Below are 23,740 nucleotides of genomic sequence, written 5' to 3'. Positions count from 1 at the left end.
TTTGCATCAAAACTGCAGAATACTATCCAAAATAATGAACTTTATTGATGCAGCATCAGGACACATCTGTGGTATTTTACAAGATATAGCAGCGTCTCTACACAAACAAACATGTAGATGAACATCCTCAAATTAATTCTTTTCAAGTAAAGTAGGAACTGAATTAATAGGTAAATGTGTTCACAGTCCGAGGTGAGTGAGGTCGAGTTTGAGCATCCGTCTATGAGACAGAATATAAATAAATGATGCACCGTTGATCTACGTCAGCGCTCCTTGAGTGCAGTACAGCTGGTAAACTGTCCTGCTCAGAGCCGGGCCCAGGTTTCTGAAGAGCAAAGACAGGAAGTAAAACTTTAACCAGTAACAAGTATTTAAAAGGTGGATGTAATCCTTTAACTTAACATGAAAACATGAATAACTGGAACTTTATAAAAGTTATTCAAACCTTTTGAGCTTCCCGTATCGGATGGAGGAGAGGAGTTTCTCCTTCTCTGCTTCACTCACACATCGTTTATAGGCTGTCAGAAGACTGAGAGAGAAGAGAGGCAATAATGTTTTAAAAATAACATTAATAGTTTTCTTTTCTCACGACAGCAATATTTTTGGTCACGCTGGTCTCATGTACGTGAAACCGTGTCTTCATATGTAAACACACATCTTCACGCTCCAAGTCTTGTAAAAGCTTCTAAGAAACGTTAAATTACTGAGATTTAGTGGTAAATTTCCAAGAAAAAAAACATTTGTTAGAAAGAAACTGTAGTTCCTGTTGCACCGGAGCAAATACCTTTAAAATCTACCAGGCAAAGAGAGAGATAACGGGTATTAATACTTGGCGAGAGAGTGAAACCTCTACATACCTGTGTGGAGTGCTGTAGTGCTCCAGTATAGCAGCTGCCTTGTCTCCAGACAAACCGCTGATCTGCATCAACTGTCTGGCAAACACTTCTCTGACCGTCTGACACTAGAGGGGAAGAGAGGGAGACGTGGATTTATATATTCAAACACATCTGATACTCTTCATTTAAAGGAAAAGAGGTTTTGCAGGATTTTAAGTGTGAATCGTGGTCAACACAGGTGAATGGTTTGTACACTCACCTTGTTTTTGACGGCTCCGTGGTTGAACTCTGCGAAAGAGATGAGCGAGCAGGACGGGCTTCCTCGCTCCTCCTCCTCCTCATCGCTCCCTCCGTCACCCTCCAGCTCTCTGGAGCGACACATCAGCGTGCAGTTCTGAAAATAAAAGATTAAAGAGGATTAAAAGTGTAAAACGTGCGTCACAGTTCAGTGTTTGACAGGTTTATTCTTTGACACCGTAGATAAGTTGTTGAGTCACCTGGTAGAGTTTAGTCAGGTATCGCGTCATGACGGTGAGGTAGGCCGCCGACTCCCTCACATCCTGGACCCTCTTCACAAAGAAGCCGTCGACAACCTGACGCATAAAAACACACAAAATCACACCAGCAAACTCCATCGGCAGTCTGGATACAGTGAACTGACTGTAAGTGTATGAGTGTGTGTGTGTGTGCACTCCACCTGTGTGTTGACGATGGCCTGCTGCAGCGTACTTTCAGGTAAACTCAGGTGGGAGGCGGCTGTCCCGCACTCCTCCACCAGGTAGACGGGCCTGCGGAGACCACACCTCTTCAGCCGGAACTGAAGAAGAGAAAAAGATAAAACGTTAAATTATTGTTATTGACAGTGAGACAAACTAGAAAACAAGCTAACCTTTGAATAAACGACCAATATTTCGATGAAATAAACAATAAATGAAGTGACAGAGTTGAAAGCGCTCCACACACCAACCTTCTGCTCCCTGAAGCGTCCATCGATGATGCTGCCGCACAGATCGTCCATCCTCTTCCTCTCGATGACGTAATCGAGGACGAGCTCCCGGCCCGCGGGGGCGCGCAACTGACCTGGAGACGGAGAAGGAACGAGATTATGACTTGAGCTCAGTTTGTGTGAATTGTAGGACAACTCTCTTCTCTGCTACGTCTCCTCTAGTTTTTGACTTCGGTACCTGGAACAGGTGCGACCTTCTCCCGAGCGACCCACAGGAAGTCTCCGACGTTCAGCTTCCTGACGTCGAAGCTGACTCCGTTCCTCTGCAGCTCTTTGACCAGCTCCTGTTTGCGGTGGTTGCTGCCGCTGCACGAACAAAACAACGTCACAGATCCACACGTGATTTCTGCAGAGTCAGACTTTGACGGCTCTTCTTACCCAGTCGTCTCGATGAAGTCGACACAGAGAATAATCTCATATGTTCCAGGCAGAAGACTTCCTGCACTCGGCTTTCTGCTCGCTGCCTTTGTGTTTCCTGCGACTCCCGTCCCGTCAGCCTCGGTCCTCGGCTGGGCGACACATGTCAGCCTCTCTGCAGGCCTGTGAAGAGGAGATTAGTTTGTTCAAGCAGGAGAAAGAAGATGACAAAGACTTGTTCAATGTACACTCACTGTATCCTTTCTTCCTCTTTCTCTTCTTCTTCATCATCACTCGCAGTAAGGTCCACGACCCCAGGACCGCCCTCCTCTTCCTCCTCCTCCTCCGCTTCATCACTCCTGCCCTCCTTTGGGTCGTCTTTACTCCCTCGCTCTGCCGAGTCCAGTCGCTCCGCCAGAGCCGAACCTTCTTCTGTCAGAGAATACCTGAGGGAAGAAGAAGATCGGAGGAAGAGGAGCCATTTTATTAACATTTTATATTTAAAACAAGGAATTAACGATGAAACAAGGTGCTGCACGTGATGCTAACGTGGCTTCAATTAAATAGAAAGTCAGCAACAATGAACACAGATGAACATCAACAGACAAACATGTTTGTTCGAAGGGTGTTCGTGCTCGCAGTGTACCTGGCAGGGTTGTGGGTCTTCATCAGCAGGTTCTTCTGGACAAGAGTGCTCACTGAAGACCAGGCGGTGTACTTACTGCCCAGATCTGGCTACAGACAGAGTGAAGGAAGGAAATGAATGTAAAATACACAGAGAGGAAGATCAACACCCAGGATCAACATGAGTAAAAGATCTGGTTCACTTACAACAGTGAAAGACTTGTCACAGAGAGGCTGAGCTTCTGTTTGCAGCTCCATCTTAAACATGTAACCTTTTCCACCTGGGATCTAAAGACAGAGAGAGTGATGATGTCATTACTGATGCACCAGAGCAGCGACTTGTTAATATCTCAGCTGAGAGTGAGGCAGAGAGGTGAACCTGTGACTCTCTGTAGAGGGCGAGCAGCACAGCGTAGCCTCCAGACCTCTTCTGGGGAACGTACTCCCTCTTCTTCTTCCTCCCTCCTCCTCCTCCTCCTCCTCCTTTGTCTTTCCCATGATCCCCTGCTGCGTTCTTCTACAAGAAACGATGAAAACAAATGAGTTCATAATAACACACCGCAATATACTTTTCTTTGAATGAAATTAGACAGAATGATACAAAATTCCTGTTCATAAAAGTATCCTGACTCCTTTAATAAAATACTGTCGCTCATATTATACATTTCCATGAATTTGGAGATTGTATTATTCGTTTCTTGACTTAAATCTTGTCTTTACAAAGTCACACACTTCCTGTTTACCTTCTTGGACGGAGCCAGGTTGTTGTTGTCTCGTCTGCCAGGAGGGGGCGCTCCTTCAGGGAGAGAGTGAACAGGAGCGTCTTGACCTGGAGGAGAGGAAAGAAGTGAAGACTGTGAAGAAGGAAGAGGAACAAGAGGAGCTACTTTGCCTTTAAAATGTCAGGAAACATGTCATATGACTAGCTTTTTTCTTTTAAAGCTCTTATTATTCATTTTTCCTTCCTTCCATTTGCTTCCAAGACTTTTCTGTTTAATCTAACAGCTTTTAATTTGCTTTGTTTTGAAAAGTTTATTATCGTAGCGTGCAGAGAGTTTTATAGAAGTTTAAAACCACCCATCTTATTCTCATTTTACAAGTCACCATTTTTGTAGTTAGTGTACAGTTATATTGATTCCTTCAACATTTCCTTCAGTCTAAAAACATGTTCTAGCATCATCAGTTTTCCATCTTGTAATTTAAACACAGTTTCTCACTGCAGCCATGAATCTATATCTTAAATTCTCTATGATATCGGTACTTTATCTGGTATTTTACAGAATATTTTTAGCACTTTGTTCCTTTAAGTGATCTTTATTTCTCTCCAGGCTCTCTGTGAAAAGCAGTTCAGTCCATCCGTGTGTTTCTCACCGTTGTCTCTCAGGTATCGCTGCAGCTTCTCATCCAGGATCTTACAGATGCCGTCTCCGAAGTTCTGGAGGATCTTTGCCTCTTTGGCGTTTTGAAGCGGTAACGGATACTTATTCAAGGAGCTGATGGCCTGGGAAGAGACAGAAACATAAAAACACACATGAATTTAGATACATTACACTGATTTGCTCTTTATTTTTCTATTTCACAGTCTTTTTAATGTTCAGTGTCTTGGTTGAACTCTTGCGGTCAGTACAAAACAGTTAAATACGACTTTTAACAGGTCTGTAGCAGTGTGTCGGTGAAAACTGGAGTCGATAAAAACAAATTCAACCAAATGAGAAAGTACAATGTGTGTATACAACAGAAAACCTGCCATAACAAAGTCATATTTGTATATTTCTACACTTTTTAAATACAAAATCTTTTATTTTTCTATTTCTTTAATTTACAAAATATCAAATATGCTTTTTAAATGAGTAAACACTGACAGTTAGATGCACAGCCCCTCTCTACCTTCTGGTAGGTGTACTGGATCTTCAGGCCCTTCTCCTTCGCCTCGTCCCGGAGCTCGGTGAGCCACTTCAGAAACAGCGGGTTCGGGCAGGACGGAGTGGCCCGTTTCCGACCCAGCCGGACCGGTTCCGAAGCTGGCATCCCTCTGGACCTGACCGGAGAGAAACAACACGAATACCATGTCGGCTTTGACCTAACACACCAATAACATGATAAAAGTCGAGCACAGCTCGGTGAAAATATCAAATGTGCAACTTTAGCTAACACAAGCTAACGTTAGCAGAACAAATTAGCAATTTTAAAGTTTTCACCGACAAGCTGACAAATTTAAAAGTTGTAAGAAACGTTTATAGAGAGATTAAGTTCGGGAAAAGTGACGTAAATCGCGTCTGTGCGTGAAAATCCGGCTCACCTTTCACCTGTGAACCCGCAGGCAGCTGCTGGCGCCTTGTTTTCAAACACACAGCGCACTTCCGTATTTACACCGGTGACGTAGGCGGAAGTGGAAGGCGGGGCGAGCAGCGGTCATTCAAACAGCGACATCCGGCGGCGACATGAGGAATAAAAGGACAAATACAGAGAGAAACAGACGAAAAAGGCTAAATAAACAAACAAATAAACACATAAATAAACAAATAAATACACAAAGAGGAAGATTAGCAAGAAATTGATAGTTTCATTATAACAAATATTGACTGTGTTACCAATAAGGCCACTGAATCAATGAAATGAGGACTTATTGAGTTAATTAATGCTGCACAACTAATTTTTCTTATTTAATTTCTTTACTTATGAAGAGAATGCACATTAGGATACGTTAGCATTTTCCAACTCCATCTTAAGACAATACCCATACGTCCATATGTTTGTTGAAAACGTTAGCGGTACAAAGAAGAAGGATTGAATTATAAACGTCAAAGGAGGAAATACACTCATTGTGTTGCTATCCCTCTGCTGGAGCAAAGCAAGGACGCACATGTTGGAGCAACTGTAAGCTATGGTTTTAAAAGACTTAGTCAGTCACATATGATTTATTTGTATAAGTAACTCATCAAAGTCGTCAGCAGGATTAACTCTCTGAGGACTGTGAATGTCTGTACGATATGTCGACCACTGCCATCCCTAGAGCCCAAAAACAAGGATTGAACTAAAAGAAAATGAGCTAAAAACTGACTGTATACACAAGAAAAGATAAGTACAAATCAAACAAACTGGTAAAACTTGAACTTAAGCTCTGAAAACTCTGTTTGTGTAGTGAACGACATGAAGTGACTCAGTGTCAGTTAACTTCCCAGACCGTTATCCAGTTGCTGACTGCACCTCCGTGTGTCCTGAGGCTGAAGAGGAGTCTGCAGGAATCCTCCAACAAGACCCGACAGAGACCAAGAATCCAACCTCACCCTCCCAACCACAGCACAGCCTCTCTCTCTGTCCCAAACACACTGAAGCTGGGGGGAAAGTTGCATAATTGGAGCCTCATACTCATCTTTCAGGCACTCACACACAGAGTCTGAAGATGTAGACACTCATGCTCATATGGACTCATTTAACTTTGTAAAATGAGGCTGGACTGTTGGAGTGAAGAGTACGAGGATGCAGAAATCCACAGAAAATAACAGCTAATATCAACTATTTTATTTACAGAGGGAAGAAATAACATTCATCTAATTGTGAAGTACTGAAATACTGATTGTCATACCAAGGATTCCTTTAGTGCCTGCAGCAACTTCTTCCATCATCACTCAGCTCCTGTAATATTTAATTATTAGTTTTTTGACAACTTAGATTTGGAAATGTGAGATTAATTATCTTGTATTAAAAATATGTAGTTCCTCTTTCTGATCACAAAAAAGTCAGGAAATCTTAATATTCAGTCATTTACTGGTTAAAAAAGCCAAATATTGTTCTTTTGTTGTTAAATAAGCTCATTTCAAGTAACACCTCTGCTAGAATCAAGTCATTTCCCACTTAAATTCCTGTTTTCTTCTTGTTCTTTGACCTTCGTTCTCCAGTGTGATAAGACTTTGATTGCAAAAATAATTATTTAATGATAAACAGTATATTTTAATGTGATATCAAGTATAAACCTAAACAACTGAAGTAGATAGAGACTTTTTAAAAACATTTTGAAATAAAAAAAACAGCTGGAAACTATTTGTCCGGCTTTATTTGAGTCCTGAGATCCCAAATTGATTTGAACAGACTTTATTTACACCCTTTTTTAATCCAAAATCTTCACTTCTAAGCTAATAGTATTAGCACCCAAGTTGAATTTTCTTATTAATGTAAAATCTTAATAGAAGTACAATTTGTGACAAAAAACAGGATTCCTTCTGGTGTAATATATTACTCCCTTTATTGAACAAAAAGTACTTTTTTCATAGAAAAACTCATCTTTTTGCTGCACAGAGACGCCCGCAGGTCACATTCACACATGCAGCAGATATGAAGAGAAACACGTTAGTTAATGAGTTCGTCCACATTTTTATCCCATGTAAAAAACATCTAGTAGTCAAAAGGTCACACTTATCCGGTGCGTTATTTCATGTAAAGCCTGCGTTATATACAGAAACCCAAAATCCACACACACGTACACACACTTTAATATACATTAACTTCACCTTTACATCCATCAGTTAACACATCCATCCTTCATCCATCCCCCCTGAGTTTGAATGACCTTCCTCCTCCTCCTCTTCCTCCTCTACTGCTCCGATGACTCGGTCGTATCGTCGCTATCAGCAGCATGAGGAGAGCCCGGCGTCGATCCTCCTCCTCCACTTCCCGCCCTCCTCGCGGCCTTCCCCTTCAGCAGGTGGCTGTTGGGGTGGAGCGAGTGGAGGTGGACGAGCAGCTCGTCCTGAGTTCCCGCCGTGTGGCCGCACTCCTCGCACACGTACAGCTTGTTGCGTCGCTCCTTGTAGGCGTACTTCTGGGTGACGCTGTGGATCTTCTTCATGTGGGACTCCAGGGAGCAGCGCTGGGTGAACGCCTTCTCGCAGAGGGTGCACTTGTACGGACGGACCCCTGGATGGAAAAAATATCATATGAGCTTGTGTACATGTGTTGTGTTTATGCATGTGTGTGTAGACGTGGACGTGGTCGGTGTACCTGTGTGTGTGCGGACGTGTCTCTTGAGGTCGAAGGTGTCGTTGAAGCCTTTGCCGCAGAAGGTGCACAGGTGTCTCTTGGTCTCGCTGTGACACTTGACGTGTCTGTTTAACATCCGCTGGTGGTGGAAGGACTTCTGGCAAACCTGCGAGCAGCAACACAACCGACTTTACTCTGACATCATAGAGACTTATGGGAAAAATTTAAATACATTTTTTTAAAGCTGCCCTGTGGACTTATAGTCTACGGTATAAGTTTGCGACTTGACGATGAAACCGTCGTCGTAGTCTCGTTGTCTCACCTGGCACATGAACATCCCCGACATCCCGTGCGATGGACTCCGGCTTTGACCTGTCGATCTGGTCACCATGGAGACTACTTCCATGGGGGCGGGGCTCGTCAGCGGCATCACGGCGGTGTGCGGAGTCAAAGACGGCGGCGTGGGAATGGGAGGAAGAGAGAGAGGAAGAGGAGAAGGAATGGACGGCAACTCGCCTGTCGTGACCTGTGACGGAGGGAACACAAAATGTATTTTTGACATTTATTCTGAAGTTTTAAAGCTACTTTTTGAAATAGCTTTATACTCACAAAATCCATGAAAAATCTACGCAAAAGTTCTTTAAATGCTCTCTGCTCGTTTCCTCACCTTTATCTTGGATCGGATGTACGGCGGTCCGGCCTGCGACCTCCTCCTGACCTCCGTCTTCTCCTCTGGCGAGGGGGCGGGGCTCTGCGGTCGGCCCAGCATGGTGCTGGACGGCAGCTCGGCGTGAGTTTGCGTGTCGGACAGAGATTGCTTGGTGAGGCAGAGCGGCGTCGTCTCGGCGGGGCTGGCTTCAGCCTCCATCATCAGGACGGACGAAGGGAAGATGGAGACTGGAGGGAGAGAGGGGAGAGAGTTAGTGTCACGTCTTAAACTTGCAGTTATTGATGTTGTTGGGAAAACAGGTCGGACCGATGCTTGACTGTTGACTGTACGTCAAATATCAACTCTCTTTTAGCTCCGTTTTCGGTCTCCACCATCTCATACCTGGCTGCAAAGCTGCAGAATTGGCTGATTATTCTCTTTTTTTCTTTATTTATCAAACAGCTGTAGTTAGACCTCCGTGGAGTTTTATCATGAAGCTTTTTGGTTGTTGTTTTGGGATTATCTGCTCTAGCTTTTCTAACTTTTTGTACACAATGATCATAATAACGGCCCAAAATGACGTGAAATTCATATATTCAAATATTTATTAACTGAAAAACATCCTTTAAGGGATCACATCACATCCTGCGTATTACTTCATCCTGATGCTGTTACAGTTTACACAAAATTGTGTTTGTTAATGTAACTACCAGCAAAACAAAGACAAGAAATGTCTTTGAACGGACGGCAGACAGACAGAAAAGCAGGTCAGAGGTAGAGAGACGAGTACAAACGCCTCGTACTTAAGTCTTTCACAACAAGCCGCCAACCTGCACCGCTTCATATTTGCACAATCTCTCAATTAGCAAACACGCCGAGTTAAATATGTTTATGTATTTATGTGTGCGTGGGTGTGGGTGTGTACATGTTGGGCCTATTGTTAGCGTGACTTATTCTGCACGCACACACATGCCCTCCAACACACACACACACACACTGCATTAGCAGCGCAGTTAGACTCGTCCGACCAGACGGTCTTGCAGCACCAGCTCTGTACCTTCCTCAAACAATCCACCTCCGCAGGCTGTCTGTGTGTGTGTCTCTGTGTGTGTGCGTGAGCATAATATAACAAAACACCACTCAAACAGCGACATGTAGGCGCATAGAAACCTTTCAGCCTCCGTACAGGTGTGTGTGCATGTCTTTGTGTGTGTGTTCTCAGGTCGGCCTGAGGCAGGCGTGGTCCGGCTCGCCGAAGACAACGAATCAGTTGACTCTGCCGGGCCTCCATCAGATAAAACACAAATGTAAATGCAAATGAAGCCCTACAGTGAGCTGTAAAGATGAGAGACGGCCGATCGGTAAACCAGCAGAGGTAACGGTACGCTGTGACACACAGTGATGGCTCTGTGTCCGCTGACGAGGCCTCAACAGCTGCTTCAATTCATGTTTGGTACAAAGGTATCCCTCTGTGGATCTTAGACAGAGACTTGGGTTGTGTTTAAAGTGTGTTACATTTGTTCAGCTTTTGAAAGAGTAACATTCAAGCACTTTCAAGGTCCCTAAACCAACTAATTCCAGGCTCTCAAAGACTTTATCATGACAGCTTAACTCTTACGAATGCAGTTGTGTAAAATAAAGTAAAGAAAAATGTATATGGTCCCTTTGTTTATTTTTACAGCTGATCACATCACCTTTGATTGTATGTTTTGTTAGCCTAGCTTAGCATGTCAATTTGACATTTTGGGAAATAAGCATGTTCACTTTCTTGTTGATTGTCAGCCAAGAAGATTGATACCAAACACATGTATCTTTGTTAAACATGAAGCAACAGGGCATGAGATGGCTATCTTAGCTTAGCATAAAGACTGGAAACAGAAGGAAGCTGTTGGGAGTCTACACTTAACCTCATGGTGACGGCAAGATTATTTTGACACTTCTGTTTTTAAACACATTAAACATGCCACATTACATTACATTTTCACATTAACTTTGATTGTATGTTATAATTATTTTGATTATTATTATTTAATTCTCGCTAATTTTGATCACATTGTGTATCAGGATGTCTCTTTTTTCGTTATCTGAACATCTCTTGTGACCTAATCAGGGGCTTGGAGTGCTCATAACAGCCAGTTTTACAAGTGGAGCAGGTCTTCAGCGTTGAGCTTGTGTAGAAAGCTTCTCGTGCCCTTTCATTATCATTTCTAAACTACTTACCTAAACTTCACTGCAACTTCACTGTAGCCTTTTGTCCTACATGACTAGTACATAACAGATGTTTCGTAGTTGAAGCCAAATATGAGAAATCTAATGGTTTTAGAAAAAATAAATCTTTTTTTAATTATTCCCGTGTGGTGATAGTTTCTGTGGTGACGGCTGCTGGCTGGACATTTAATCTCATCTTGTATTGTTTGTTCACCCCTCCTTCCCCCTCGCCGGTGAATACAGCGTGTGTGTGCTTGAGTGAATGTGTGTGTGTGTTTGGGAGGTAGGGCGAGTGGGTTTAACGTATCCAGACTGCTTCAATGTTGAGAAAAAGAGAGAGGGAGAGTTGCACTTCTTTCATATTTTCTTTCAGCCCATTTGACGTCGCTCAGCCGGGAGAAAGAGTCAACAATCGCGAGATAACTTCGTCAAACACAGGGTGTGAGTCCTTGTGTGTGTGTGTGTGTGTGTGTTTGCTAAAGGTGTACTCGTCTGCAGCAGTAGGCTGTCAGTAGGGTCCGTTACATTTCCTCCCATCCAATAAACATTAACCTTGCAGCAGCCTTAGGATAGAATTAAAGTGGAAACCCTCGGTGAGCCCACAGTTCAAGATTTTGGGGAGATTTCATTGTTCATTTCTTGCCAAAAATTAGATAAGAAGATCAATACCACTCTCATGTTTGTGTGGTTAATATGAAGCTGACAGCTGGTTACCGTAGCTTAGCATGTTAAATTTGATTATTAAAGTAGCAGTTGACATTTTGTTAAATAAGCATATTCGTTTTCTTGCTGATAGTCAGGCGAGAAGATTGATACCAAACACATATATCTTTGTTGAATATGAAGCCACAGCTACATGAGATGGCTAGCTTAGCTTAGCATAAAGATGGGAAACCGAGGGAAGCTGTTGTAGTTCATGCTTAACTTGGTGATGGTGATGACAAGACTACTATTGTTTTTACACTTGTTTTTAAACAAACATAACATTTTAACAAAGCCAGGCTAGCTGTTCCCCCTTATTTCCAGTCTTTATGCTAAGCTAAGCTAGCCATCTTATGTCCTGTAGCTTCATATTAATCAACACAAGTATGTGTTTGGTATCAATCTTCACACAGATACCACTCTCATGTTTGTATGGTAAATATGAAACCAAAGCCAGCAGCTTGTTAGCCTAGCATAGCACGTTAAATTTGGTTATTAAAGTAGTAGTTTGCATAAGCATATCAACTTTCTTGCCGACAGTCAGGTGAGAAGATGAATACCAAACACATTCTTTGTTAAATATGATGCTACAGGACATGTGACAGCTAGCTTAGCTTAGCATAAAAACTCAAAACAGGAGGGAAGCTGTTGGAGTCTACAGTTAACCTCATGGTGACAACAATACGACTTTGACACTTCTGCTTTCAAACACATTAAACAAACAAAACCTTTTAACAAAAGATACTCGTGCCACAGTTTGAGAAAAGTGGAACTGAGGTATAAAAAGATAATTTTGTTTCAGTAAAGATGAAAAACTGTTGAAGTCTTGTCTTTTTAAAAATATTCTAATATATCATAAATGTCATTATTACGAGTTCCATTTATAAAACTGTGTTTTCATCATATTTTCTTATACATTATGTTACGTTCAAAATTTATTTCTTTTTTTTATTTTTCCACCCACTGAAACATCTTGGTTGTCATAAACAGTTATATGAACATTTATCTTTACAAAACAATCTAAAAATCTTACATACGCTATCAAAACCGACCTCAGTAGTTCAGTTTACGCTTCAAATACGGTTTATTTTTGTAGGTATGTCCTTGTTCTGCCTACTTGTATCTTAATGTAGTGACTTCTTACACCTGTTACAGTTTTTCTCTTTTGTTCCATATTAAACTCAATTTATTTTAATGTATTTTAAAGCTATTTTTTTCGCCTGGCACATAAACCAGCTGGCGTGAGTGATTATAGTAACTTGTTACGTGTGTCTGAAGTGAGAGGAGGGATCAACCCTACTATAACCAAAACAGAGGCTGATTTGGGACTGATGATCCATCAGAAACAGGCCGGGGCACATGTTTGAGGATAAGAGGATATAAATAAACTCCTACACACACACACACACCCACAACACACACATAGAAAACTGTCGTAACTTATGGCATCTGGTGCCTCTCAAAGTATTCAACTTGCCTGTTTCTGAGGGCAATTATCATACCTCTGCGTGTGACTGTGTGTGTTTGTGTGTGTCCTGTCACACAAAACACACGTCGGGCAGGTACGTCAAGTAACGGCACATACCTGAAACTGTAGCCGAGACCGTTGGTGAGGAGTGTTAACTATGCGTAATTACGCACAGACGCTCATTTTTGTTTAATCGTACAAACAGGTTGTCGTGGGAAAATGAACATCTTGAAGGGAAATAAACAACTTTTCTACGACTGATTTTCATGTTTTTGTTGTTTCTTAAGACTAAAAATCCGAGTTAAGCGACAGTTTATATAATCTCATCGAGTTAAAAAGTAAATAAGGCTGTTTTCTGTGCGTAAAATTAGCTTCCAAACGCCTCAGGTGTGCTTTTAATCGTTCTAGAAACACCTGTATGCTTCTTTTAAGATTATTAAATGTTATTTGGCGGGATTAGTAGGTGTAGCTTTTTAATTAAACACGTTTAAAACCACCTGAAAGCCAGCGTCGCTTCAGTTCATCCACATGTTCCGGCTCCAAACAGCAGAGAGGATGTAAAAGTCAATGATTAAAAGCTAACGGTGATGAGATGTGGAGGTAAAGGGACACGGAGAGAGAAGGGGGAGGGTGTGTGTGAGAGAGAGAGAAGAGGTTTAGGGTGTAGTCCGTTACTTGTTATCTGATACCGACGTGGTCTTACAATAAAAACGCCGCCGATGGCAACAATAGGGATTGTTCTCAAGAAGACAGGACGAGAAGGGGCAGCTGGGCGGAGGTGGACTCCCTTAACTTGTCATTTAAATGTAAAGTCGGCGGTAAACACGCCACAACTGAAGCTGCAAACGGCGGAGCTCAAATGTGACAGTTAGGCAAAAACATGTCAGCTCTTGTTGGGGAATCCAGGCCAGAAACCGTGAATTTGCAAATGGACAGAAAGGTCAGAATCAAAAACAGGAGCGGACCCACTGATCCACCTCAGGTCCCGTTTAAGTTTAAGGGTGTGAGGACGACTTGGGGCTGAAGAGTGTGGCTAAAACTCGTATCCTATGTATGGAAGCTCATTTCTGCCATTTAAAGAAAAGAAAAACAGACATAAAATAAGCTTGATTACTGTGTTCAACCATAATTGTGAGGCAAAAAGTCGTTTTTGTCGGATAAAAAAATAAAGATTATGTCTTAAATAATGAGCTTTTAAAGAAAAGGTCAGAATTATGAGCTTAAACGTTGAAACTATGAGATAAAAAGTCTTAATTATGGGATAAAGAGTTAAAATTTTAAAATGTATCTCATAATTTAAAAAATGTCAATGTTTTAGTTCACTTTTTATCTTTAATATTTTGCCTTATCACGGCTACGTTTTCTTTCTTTTTTGGCAGAAACAGGCTTCCATACATTCCTTCAATATTCAACGAAGGAATCAAAACTAACAACCCTGCATTTGAAACTCAATCCACCAACAATGGACCACAACTATTTTATTTTGTGTTAAATAATCACTGTATCATTGTGACTGTCTGGTTCCAGGTGCTTAAATGTGATGATTTGCTTCTTTTCTTCATATTTTATGACAGTAAATGAAGAGTTTTGGGGGTTTTGGACAAAAGGAGCAATGAAAAGACGTCAAAAGATGTTTTTTAAAGTGAAAATTAAAATAGTGATGCAAAAAATGATCATCACCATTAATCCTAAACCACATCACAATCATAATATCTGTCAAATAATAATCACACAATGATTGTGTTGACCTTATCGTGCAGCTCTACAGTCAAGCCCCACAATAATCGGTATTTGTCGGTAATGTAAATAATCGTGAGTTGCACTCCTCGTCAGTGAGTCAATGCGGTGTGAAGTTGTTCAAGGAAGAAAACGCTGCAATCTGGGGTTGAAGGTCGCTGTGTGGAAAACAACGGGCCACACCGCACAATGAGCGCTGACAGGAGTGGGAATAAAGGCGCAAACACACGCTGACCTTAAATGTGACGCAGATAAAACATGAAAACGAAGGTTAAACGAGCCAGGAGAGAGAAATCAGGAACTATACTCTCCCTCCGCGGCCCGCTGTGTTTCCCGTTATTCGGTGGCCCCGTTACAATCACACCCGGACCCCCTGCCCGCCGTCCCCACTGACAGTCCTGCTGCATCCAAACACATTAAAACCCCAGCGAATCCGTGCGTAAAGGCACCAAAAATACGCACACGGAGCGGATACTGTGTTAAAGCAACAAGCGGCTCATTACGGCAGCGTGGACTCACCTGGAATATAAACGTCCCCTCGTTCATGATCAGGGAGCTCGGACCAGTTCCGCTTCCCCGGCGACACATTCGCCTTTTTCACCAGAAAGGCCCTCGGCATGTTTTAATTGTCAAGCCCGTCCGCTCGGAGAAGTTTGTGGAGGAGCGACGCGAAAAGTTACCAAAAGCAGGAAACTCCAAAAGTTGGAAGAAGAAAAATGGAAGGTGTCCTCTCCTCCTTCCTCCGCGCACCTTTTCTTCTCGTTTCGCAAGCCGTGCGTCGCTTCAATCTCCTCTTCTCTCCGTCCTCTCTCTCTCTCAGCCTTTTTTCCTTCCAGCGCTGAGGCGACAATGACGACAAGTCTCTCAGGTGAGTCCGCTCAGGTGTGCGTGCAGCCCGGACAGGTAAAGTCGTAACAGCGCTCCGGAATAACGGGAGTGTGTGTGAGTGTGAGGGCGGAAAAAAACACGGTATCCTGATCACACACACTCAGTCGATAGAGGTGGGTCAAACAGCAGCACAGGTACTCATTTGAAAAGCAGGAAACAGGCGCCACCGCGCATGCGCGTCAGAAATAACGGTGACAACACAGGCCCGGGTAAGGCCTCAGTATACCTGCTGAACCGGTTTACCCCTCCTTCCTCACTCTCTGCCTCCACCTCCACCTCCATTCCGCTTTAAGGTGTGGGGAGCGGAGCAAATGACAAGAGAGGAACAGGCAAATTTGGGGGCAAGAGAATGCGTGAGGAGGGGTAAAGGGCAGTTACACAACACATCAACACACATTCACCCTCACCAGGGCTAATGATGTGTGTGTTTTGTTTTTAAGTCCACCCGCTGAATACAAACCTGAGCAGAGTATGATCAGGTGCAGCATCTTTCCTTCATCAGATCATGTTCATCCTAAAGGTTTGGAGGATTCAGGTGGAGGACGGTGCAGCTGAGATAGACCGTAACTGACTACATTCAAGTTTAGTGAAGTACAGTACTCAATTTACTGAGTGCTTTACTGTAATGTACTCGAGTATTTGCATATCCTGCTACTTTATACTCCCACTACATTGTGGATGCAAATATTGTACTTTTTTACACTTATTTATTTATTGGTTGGATGGTCGTTTGGTTTGTCTGCTGGTTTGTTTGCTAGTTGGTTGGTTGATCTGCTGGTTGGTTGGTTGGTTGGTTGATTTGTTGGTTGGTTGGTTGGTTGGTTGGTTGGTTGGTTGGTTGGTCGGTTGGTTGGTTGGTTGGTTGGTTGGTTGGTTGGTCGGTTGGTTGGTTGGTTGGTTGATCTGTTGGTTGGTTTGTTGGTTGGTTGGTTTGTTGGTTGGTTGGTTGATCTGTTGGTTGGTTTGTTGGTTGGTTGGTTTGTTGGTTGGTTGGTTGATCTGTTGGTTGGTTTGTTGGTTGGTTGGTTGGTTGGTTGGTTGATCTGTTGGTTGGTTGGTTGGTTGGTTGGTTGGTTGGTTGGTTGGTTGGTTGATCTGTTGGTTGATCTGTTGGTTGGTTGGTTGGTTGGTTGGTTGGTTGGTTGGTCAGTCTGTTGGTTGGTAGCATGGTAACGCAGTGGTTAGTGCTGATGCCTCACAGCAAGAAGGTCCTGAGCTTGAGTCCGTGAGGTTGGGCCTTTCTGAGCAGAGTTTGCATGTTCTCGTCTGCGTTGGTCTCCTCCCGGTACTCCAATTTCTCTTTTTCTTATTTTTGACTTTTTATTGCAGAGTAAAACCTTTAAAACACCTCCTCTTGTCTCAATGCTGCATTTAAACCCTGCGGGAAATATCAGAATCATGAGGGAAGAGTGTGTAAATGAGCCAAATCCACCGAGTAAATTCAAATAATACAAACTATTCACACAAAATTCACATGATAACCTTTTATTCTAAGATACTAGAAGTCTCAAGTGTACAACAAAGAGAAATTCAGTACTTTACAGAAAAGTGATGACTTTTTCCAGTAATGACAAGTCATCACCTTACCAGAAACATACCAAACATACTGAATGATTACAGCTGAAATGATTAGTTAATTGAGAATTAGTTGATTAACAGAATATAAACTATTTCCAAACATTGTTTCAGTCACTTTTTTAAAGCAAAAATGACTGTTTCTACCTTTAAAATGTGAAGATTTGTTGTTTTTATTGCTATTTATGATATTAAACTGACTATATTTTTAGTTTTGAACTTTTTAATGGTCATTTTCTGTCATTTTTATGCACAAAATTATAAACGTATCAATCAAGAAAATTAAGAAACTGTATCATTACCAAGCACAGCTGATATCAGCGGGTCGATCAGCTGATTACTTTGGATTTCTATTTGTTATACTGTCACAGTGTAAATACTGCGGCTGTGAGTGAGGCAGCCGTTAACAGCAGTATCGCAGTAGTTAAATCAGTATATTATTAAAAGGACAAATACAGGCCTGTAGTGGTGTAAATGACTCATCAGAGATCATTATTGCCCCACCTTTCCCTCCCTGCTGTGTGTGTTTACAACCCCCTCCTGCTTCTCCACTGTTCTCCTGTCTTTGTAATTAACCTGACACACACACACACACACATCCCCGAAAAGGCCTCTCAAAAACACCTGAAACCTAAACGTAATAACACACAGGAGGCTGCAAAACATCTCTATAATAACTGCATTCGTAACATTTTTACCTCCATCGGCTTTGACTGACACGCTCTCCATCCGCCTGACATTTAACGACAACGCAAAACAAAACAATCTACATCCCTGAAGTACAGACGAGGATTAGAGAGTTCTGACTCAGATTTGTGATTAAAAAAGTCAGAACTCAACTTGTCATTATGTTTTCACAGTGGCCTTAATCCTCGTCCACTCTATGGTTTCAGTTTCACACCTGAGGAAACAAAAGGAATCATCACTCTGGGTTTCTGAGTCCGCTCCCTCTTGACACAAGTCATTAAGTCTCAGATGATTCAACATTTATGGATGTTAACTGCTTATGTAAGGTCCAGCCAGCAATGTGCAGAAGGTCTCCAAGTGTGTAAATACATAGAACAACTGCAGGAACTAGAATCTAGAAAAAGCCTTTTTTCAGAATCAGAATCAGCGTTATTGGACCGGTATGCGTACACATCCAAGGATTTTGTTACACACAGATACAGGAATAATTCACAGGAAGATAAAAAAGCTACATGGCAAACAAAGCTGAATAAAGATCAACCAGATATTTAACTATAATATGCATACAAGTGGATGAAAACATGTGTGTATAATATCAGAAATCAGTATTAGGACCTTTCATGTTTCACATTTACTCCAGTTTGATGTGACAGTGTATGTAATGTAAGCTCACACGTACATTTGCATTATTGCCTTTAATGCTTTGAATTGTTATATGGACTGAGACACTGTCTAAACCAAATTATTTATTTAATTATGTACAGTATGTTCTCCTAAAATGATGTTCAGACTCAGCTGAAGAGGTGAAGCCCCCGAACTGTTTTAAAGCCCAAACAAATATACTTATTTAGGGTTTAGGAGAATATTGTTGCGACAACAATCACTGATTTTCTATATTACACTTCTGGAACATGCATCACATGTTTACATGGAATGATAAAACAGATTTTTTTTTACACAAAAAGTAAAAAACGTCATGTATAACATTTGCCGAATTTACAAGAAGGCCCTAATTATTACGAATTAGTCATGAAAGGCATTCAACAAAGTTCATAAAGTGTCTCCTAACTCAAAAACTCACAAAATTGTGTGATTTTTAAAGGGAGTCTGGCGATCACCCAAGTCACATGTTAATGCCAGGTGTAAACAGGGACACTGAGTGTTAATAAAAGCTCTCAAACCCCCTGAATTGTGATAAAAACATACAGTCTTGGGGCATGTCAGCTTTTAAATCCACTTTCTGAGCAGAGGACGAGGAGTCAGGTGTGACGGAGGTGTCTGATGAGAGGGGTGGTGCCGGGTGGATGAATGAACGGTATGTCGCCGGGGCTGTTGGAGTAGTTGGGGCAGATGAGCAGCCTTCCTCCTTCCTCTGTCGCCTCTCTGTCACAGCCTCTTCCTAACTGTCAGTGATACTGTTATTCAAAGTGTCTCATCGCCTTTAACCCTCTGTCTTGTGTCAATATTGAGGCACTTTACTAAAATATCTGCATTTTCTGCCACTTTAGACTTTTACTCTACAACTCAGGGGCAGATATTATACTTTTAACTCCACTTCATTGATTTGATAACTTTAGTTACTGGTTCCTTTGTGGATTCAGATTAATTACACGATAAATAGTCAACAAATAAAAGTATTCTTATAGGTTATAAGTGAGAGGAAAGCCTCAAACAGCAGTGCTTTTCCTCCCCAGATCCATTTTAATCACGGTTAGGCTGAGGACAGTTAAAAGAGAGATAAAGATGAGAGACAGCAGGGTCATGGAGAGCAAGGTGAGGCCTACATTACACCTGTCGAACCTGATCGACGACCTCATCTCTTCTCTGGTCTCTGCTACAGTACTGTTATTTCTTTCTCTAACTCCTCCTCTCTCCGTGTTTCTCTATTAAAGGAACACACAGATCATTTTTTGGTGAAGCTGGAAATGATGCACAAGTTGAACATAGAGAAGCTCGATGATTTTCGTTCTAGACGCAGGACGCCCGGAGTGGATCACAGTGTTTACGTCAAGGAAAACAGATGCTGTGTGTGATTGTTGTCAGTTTAACCAGAAGTTAATGTAGCACAAAGCACTGTTGCCATGGTTACCTGCAGTTTATTACACATTACGCAAAAACAGCTGACCTGATCAGGTGTAATCGAGGCCCCTTAAATGACTGACTGTGCCATGTTTGCCATCTTAGTTTAGCATGTTAGCATGGTAACATTGTGTCATTAGCATTGCCACAAGCTGAGGCACAGCAGTGCTTTGAGCTAACGTCAGCATAATATCATATTCACAATGCTAACATTGTGATGTGTAGCGGTTAATAGGTAACATCTTGGTTCAGCGTGTGAGCGTGGTAACATTTGCTAAAGCACCAAACACAAACTACAACTGTGGCTAATGGCAATTCATTTGTTTTTCAGGTGTTTGTCAATAATAAAGTATCAGAGTACTTGGAAATGTTGACATCATGATAGTGGAAATAATGAATTAAGCTCTATATACCTTTTGAAAATAAAAGTTTTTTTTAATCTGTTGAAAAAGAAATGTGATAGTGTGATAGCGTCTGATTTGTGACTAGACTGTTTATGACACTACTGACCTACTCCGTTCTGTTTTTGCCTTTCGATTCTCATCATTTGTCTTTTCTGCCTCCCTCCTTCTGCTAATGCTAATGGTTTCTCAGCAATGAGTGGGAGCACTGGTCAGGTAGCATACCTTCGTGTGTGTGGTGCGTGTGTATGTATGTACTCAAGTCAAAAAAATGTAATAAGTCGACACCCTTTGAGATTTGGCACAGTTGGGTTACAGGTGTGTCCCTTCGAGCTGCATTAATTGATATATTATCTCCCTCTCAGTCAATACTGTGAGCTAAAAGTTACCCTTTGACACTTTGAGGAAATACAGGACAACCTTAGCATCCATTTGTCATGTTTACGGCCACTTACAGACTAATATTCATTCACTTTTTGCTCTGTTTTTAGTCTCCACCATCTCCTGAGGAGAATAAATGGCTCTTTAGCCTCTCAGCGCTCAACTATTTTCACCAGTTAGCTGCTGACTAAGGACACAAGAGCACAAGAGTGATGGGCTGTAAAACCAAAACAATGAGCTTAAAGACGCTAAAAAGCTGGAGGATTATTTTCATCAGCTGTTAACATTAAAACACTGACTACAGCAGCTTTAAGTCGGGATACTAATTTACTGCCTCTTTATTAAAGGCCAGACTTTTCCTTTGAATATAATTTTAAATCAGTATCATTGTGAAGAAGTGCATCTCAAACCAGACACACACACACACACACACACACACACACACAAAGCCATGCACCAACACATTTATCCAAAGTTACATGTGTTGGTGTGTTTATTTGTCACACCAACTATATGTTTCCATCTTTGCTTCAGCAGTAATTTAAAATCTAAATTATTTCCTATATGACACGTCCGTGAGCTTATTACCAAGACCAGACTAGAAAATGTGCAGCCAATGCGCACTACATGTCAAAAGGTGGCGCTGCAGAGCAATAAACCACAGGAGGCCCTCGGGGCAAAGGTCAGTAAACTACACTGTTAACTTGTTGCTCCAGTTGTCAGTCATCCGGAACAAGTTTTACCTGCAGGTTTCAAACCGCCCACCCACTACTTACCTCACACAGACACACACTCACACTCCTGCATGACATATGGAAGAACAAGTAAGTAAATGTCGGGGCTGCGAGACAAAAGACCCGAAAAAGAAGACGGGAAAGAAAAGGGGACAGATGGGGCAGCAGTGGAGGAAGAAATCACATCCTGTAAGTATGAGTACTAATACCACAGTGTGCAAATACTCTGTTACAAACACAGCCTTGAGACTGTTGAATCTACTGTTATGTATCAGGCCTACTCATGCGTTCATGTAAAAGCAGGATGTTACTGTTGTAGCTGGTTGAGGTGGAGCTCATTTTCAAGTTTTGACAAGATAAATGACTCTAATGATTAATGAAATAGGTGCCAATTGTTTTTTTTGTTAATCATCCAACCAGTTAATTGATTTGGTTGTGTAAGCTGCACTTGTATAAACTGTTTGGTGACTAAATTTATGAAAAAAACATCACATTTTATAAGCTCTTCAAACGTTTTGTACAATCATCTTAATTTTACGTGGAGCTAAACGTTTTGTACAATCATCTTTATTTTATGTGGAGCTAAAGCTTTCTGATAATTGTAGTGGAGTAAAAAGTCAAAAAATATAAATAATTCCCTGTAAAATGTCGTCTGGTGGAGTAGAAAATGGCATGAAAAGTCTCAAGTAAAGTACAAATACCTTTATTTGTACTGAAAGATGTAATATGTAATACTTTCAGTTGAAACATTCAAATAAATATCAAAAATGATCAATGAAATGTGAACAAAATATCATTTTGATGACATGACATGTATGTATGTATTGTGTTGCAGAGATATCTACTGAAGTTAGCATGCTAACAAGCTAGCCCCAGCCCTGTGCCAAGCTTTGGTGTTTAGTGATGTAAACACCAAAATGCCTCTGGTGCCCCGAGCTCCCAGCCTGGACCACTAGATGCACTGCTAACCGAGGTAACTAGCTAACAGAAGCTCTAGTTAGTAGCAGTTAGCGGTGTTTGTTTTAAGTATGAATTAGACAGGCTACTTTGTACATATTGTGCCATTAAGTACAATCAAGTAACACTAACTACAACTAATAGTTAGGCTATTTTTAAATTTTAATTAGGGATTAAACTGCTAATTATTTTCTCCATTAATTGACGATAATGGTGGATAAAGCATCAAATCCTTCATCTGTGAAGCTGAAACCATGAAAAGTTTTTAGGCTAAATGAAAAATGACAAAAAACAAAATAGGCTATAGGTACCAACTGATCAACTGACCAATAAATACACTTAATTGTTAGTTTGATTTTATAACAAAAAATCTTATTTTATGATTAAGTTCTTCAAATGTTTTGTAAAAAATCCTCAAGTATTCAGCTAAACCTTTCAGAAAATTGTAGTAAATACCCCAAATGTGCACTCATTGGTGTTATGTGTAATAATTTTAGTTGAACACATTAAATCAACAAAATGTATAAAAAAAATAGATAATAAATCATTATCAACAAAATGTGAAGAAATAACAGTTTTGATGTTATGACGTCCATATTGTGTTGCAGAGAAAAGTTAGCATGCTAACGAGCTAGCCACGTCCCCACCTAAACCTCCTATGCTCGCAATGTAAACACCAAAACCGAGCTAACTAGCTAACAACAGCTCTAGTTAGCAGCAGTTAGGGGTGTTTGTTTTGAGTATTAACTAGACAGGTCTTAGATAATGTGCCATGAAGTACAATCAGGCAACACTAACTACAACTAATAATTAGGCTATTTTTAATTTTTGATTAAGGATTAAACTGCTAATTATTTTCTCCATTAGATGATGATAATGGTGGTTCGGTTTTTTGGTAAAAGTCTGAAAATATTCAGAGATGCTGTCACATAGGGCTGGGCGATATGGCCTCAAATCAATATCACGATATATTGAGCAACTCACCTCGATAACGATAAATGAACGATAAGTACAAAATAGCCCCCCCCCCCCGACGCCTAAAAAAAAAAGGTAGTGTCACTTGTAAACAAATAATAAATAATGTAATGAACAAAAATGTCAATAAAACACTGAAAAAACTATTGCAAATAACACTGCCATGTGACAGGTGACAACTTTAAACTCTTTTAAACAAATAAGAGCACTGATGATTAAGAATAAGAGGGGCTTGAACAGGGCACTTCAAAAAGGAGCAGCAGACTTGGTATCCTGACCTGTTTACTCAGACTAGTGTTGTAGATGTGAATCTGACTCATGGTTGCATGTGATCACTCTACTCTACACACTAGTGTTTACTCCAGGTTCTTGCTAAGAAACACTAGCATGTTTACCATTTCAGGCTTCAGGCAGGATCTGAGGCATGTAACAATGTTTCCTCCAGAACTGAAAAAGCCACTTTTAAGATTCACCGTAGTTTCGTTTCCAGGTCAAACTC

The 23,740-nt window shown here is 41.3% G+C and overlaps 2 protein-coding genes across 2 annotated transcripts; both read right to left on the bottom strand.

Annotated features, from left to right (window-relative positions):
- Positions 1–20: 20 nt before the first annotated feature.
- Positions 21–5,212, bottom strand: mus81 (MUS81 structure-specific endonuclease subunit). The gene is made up of 17 exons (XM_084344917.1): positions 5,123–5,212; positions 4,711–4,861; positions 4,195–4,324; positions 3,567–3,652; positions 3,203–3,340; positions 3,031–3,111; positions 2,846–2,934; positions 2,454–2,645; positions 2,221–2,382; positions 2,021–2,148; positions 1,804–1,916; positions 1,534–1,653; positions 1,334–1,429; positions 1,096–1,230; positions 858–961; positions 446–529; positions 21–325 (listed from the first exon to the last, which is right to left on the bottom strand). The coding sequence occupies exons 2-17, from the start codon at positions 4,849–4,851 to the stop codon at positions 259–261; spliced, it is 1,866 nt and encodes a 621-aa protein (XP_084201043.1). The 5' UTR covers positions 4,852–4,861; positions 5,123–5,212; the 3' UTR covers positions 21–258.
- A 1,823-nt stretch (positions 5,213–7,035) lies between these two features.
- ovol1a (ovo-like zinc finger 1a) lies at positions 7,036–15,580 on the bottom strand. The gene is made up of 5 exons (XM_084343963.1): positions 15,084–15,580; positions 8,468–8,697; positions 8,123–8,326; positions 7,822–7,966; positions 7,036–7,737 (listed from the first exon to the last, which is right to left on the bottom strand). Exons 1-5 carry the CDS (start codon positions 15,181–15,183, stop codon positions 7,415–7,417), a joined length of 1,002 nt encoding a protein of 333 aa, XP_084200089.1. The 5' UTR covers positions 15,184–15,580; the 3' UTR covers positions 7,036–7,414.
- Positions 15,581–23,740: the final 8,160 nt, after the last annotated feature.

This window comes from Pagrus pagrus (genome assembly GCF_965226575.1).
Source record: "Pagrus pagrus genome assembly, chromosome: 22".
Lineage (NCBI taxonomy): Eukaryota > Metazoa > Chordata > Actinopteri > Spariformes > Sparidae > Pagrus > Pagrus pagrus.
The sequence above is the reverse complement of the archived record's forward strand: the minus strand, read 5'-3'. Positions and strand labels throughout refer to the sequence as shown.

Excerpts from the sequence above, each read along its gene's own strand:
- ovol1a (XM_084343963.1), bottom strand. The coding sequence starts at position 15,183 with ATGCCGAGGGCCTTTCTGGTGAAAAAGGCGAATGTGTCGCCGGGGAAG. Across the intron at positions 7,967-8,122 it reads CGGGGATGTTCATGTGCCAG|GTTTGCCAGAAGTCCTTCCA; the intron begins GTGAGACAACGA and ends TGCTGCTCGCAG. Across the intron at positions 7,738-7,821 it reads ACACGTCCGCACACACACAG|GGGTCCGTCCGTACAAGTGC; the intron begins GTACACCGACCA and ends TTTTCCATCCAG.
- mus81 (XM_084344917.1), bottom strand. The coding sequence starts at position 4,851 with ATGCCAGCTTCGGAACCGGTCCGGCTGGGTCGGAAACGGGCCACTCCG. Across the intron at positions 3,112-3,202 it reads CCCTCTACAGAGAGTCACAG|ATCCCAGGTGGAAAAGGTTA; the intron begins GTTCACCTCTCT and ends CTCTGTCTTTAG. Across the intron at positions 2,646-2,845 it reads AAGACCCACAACCCTGCCAG|GTATTCTCTGACAGAAGAAG; the intron begins GTACACTGCGAG and ends TTCTTCCCTCAG.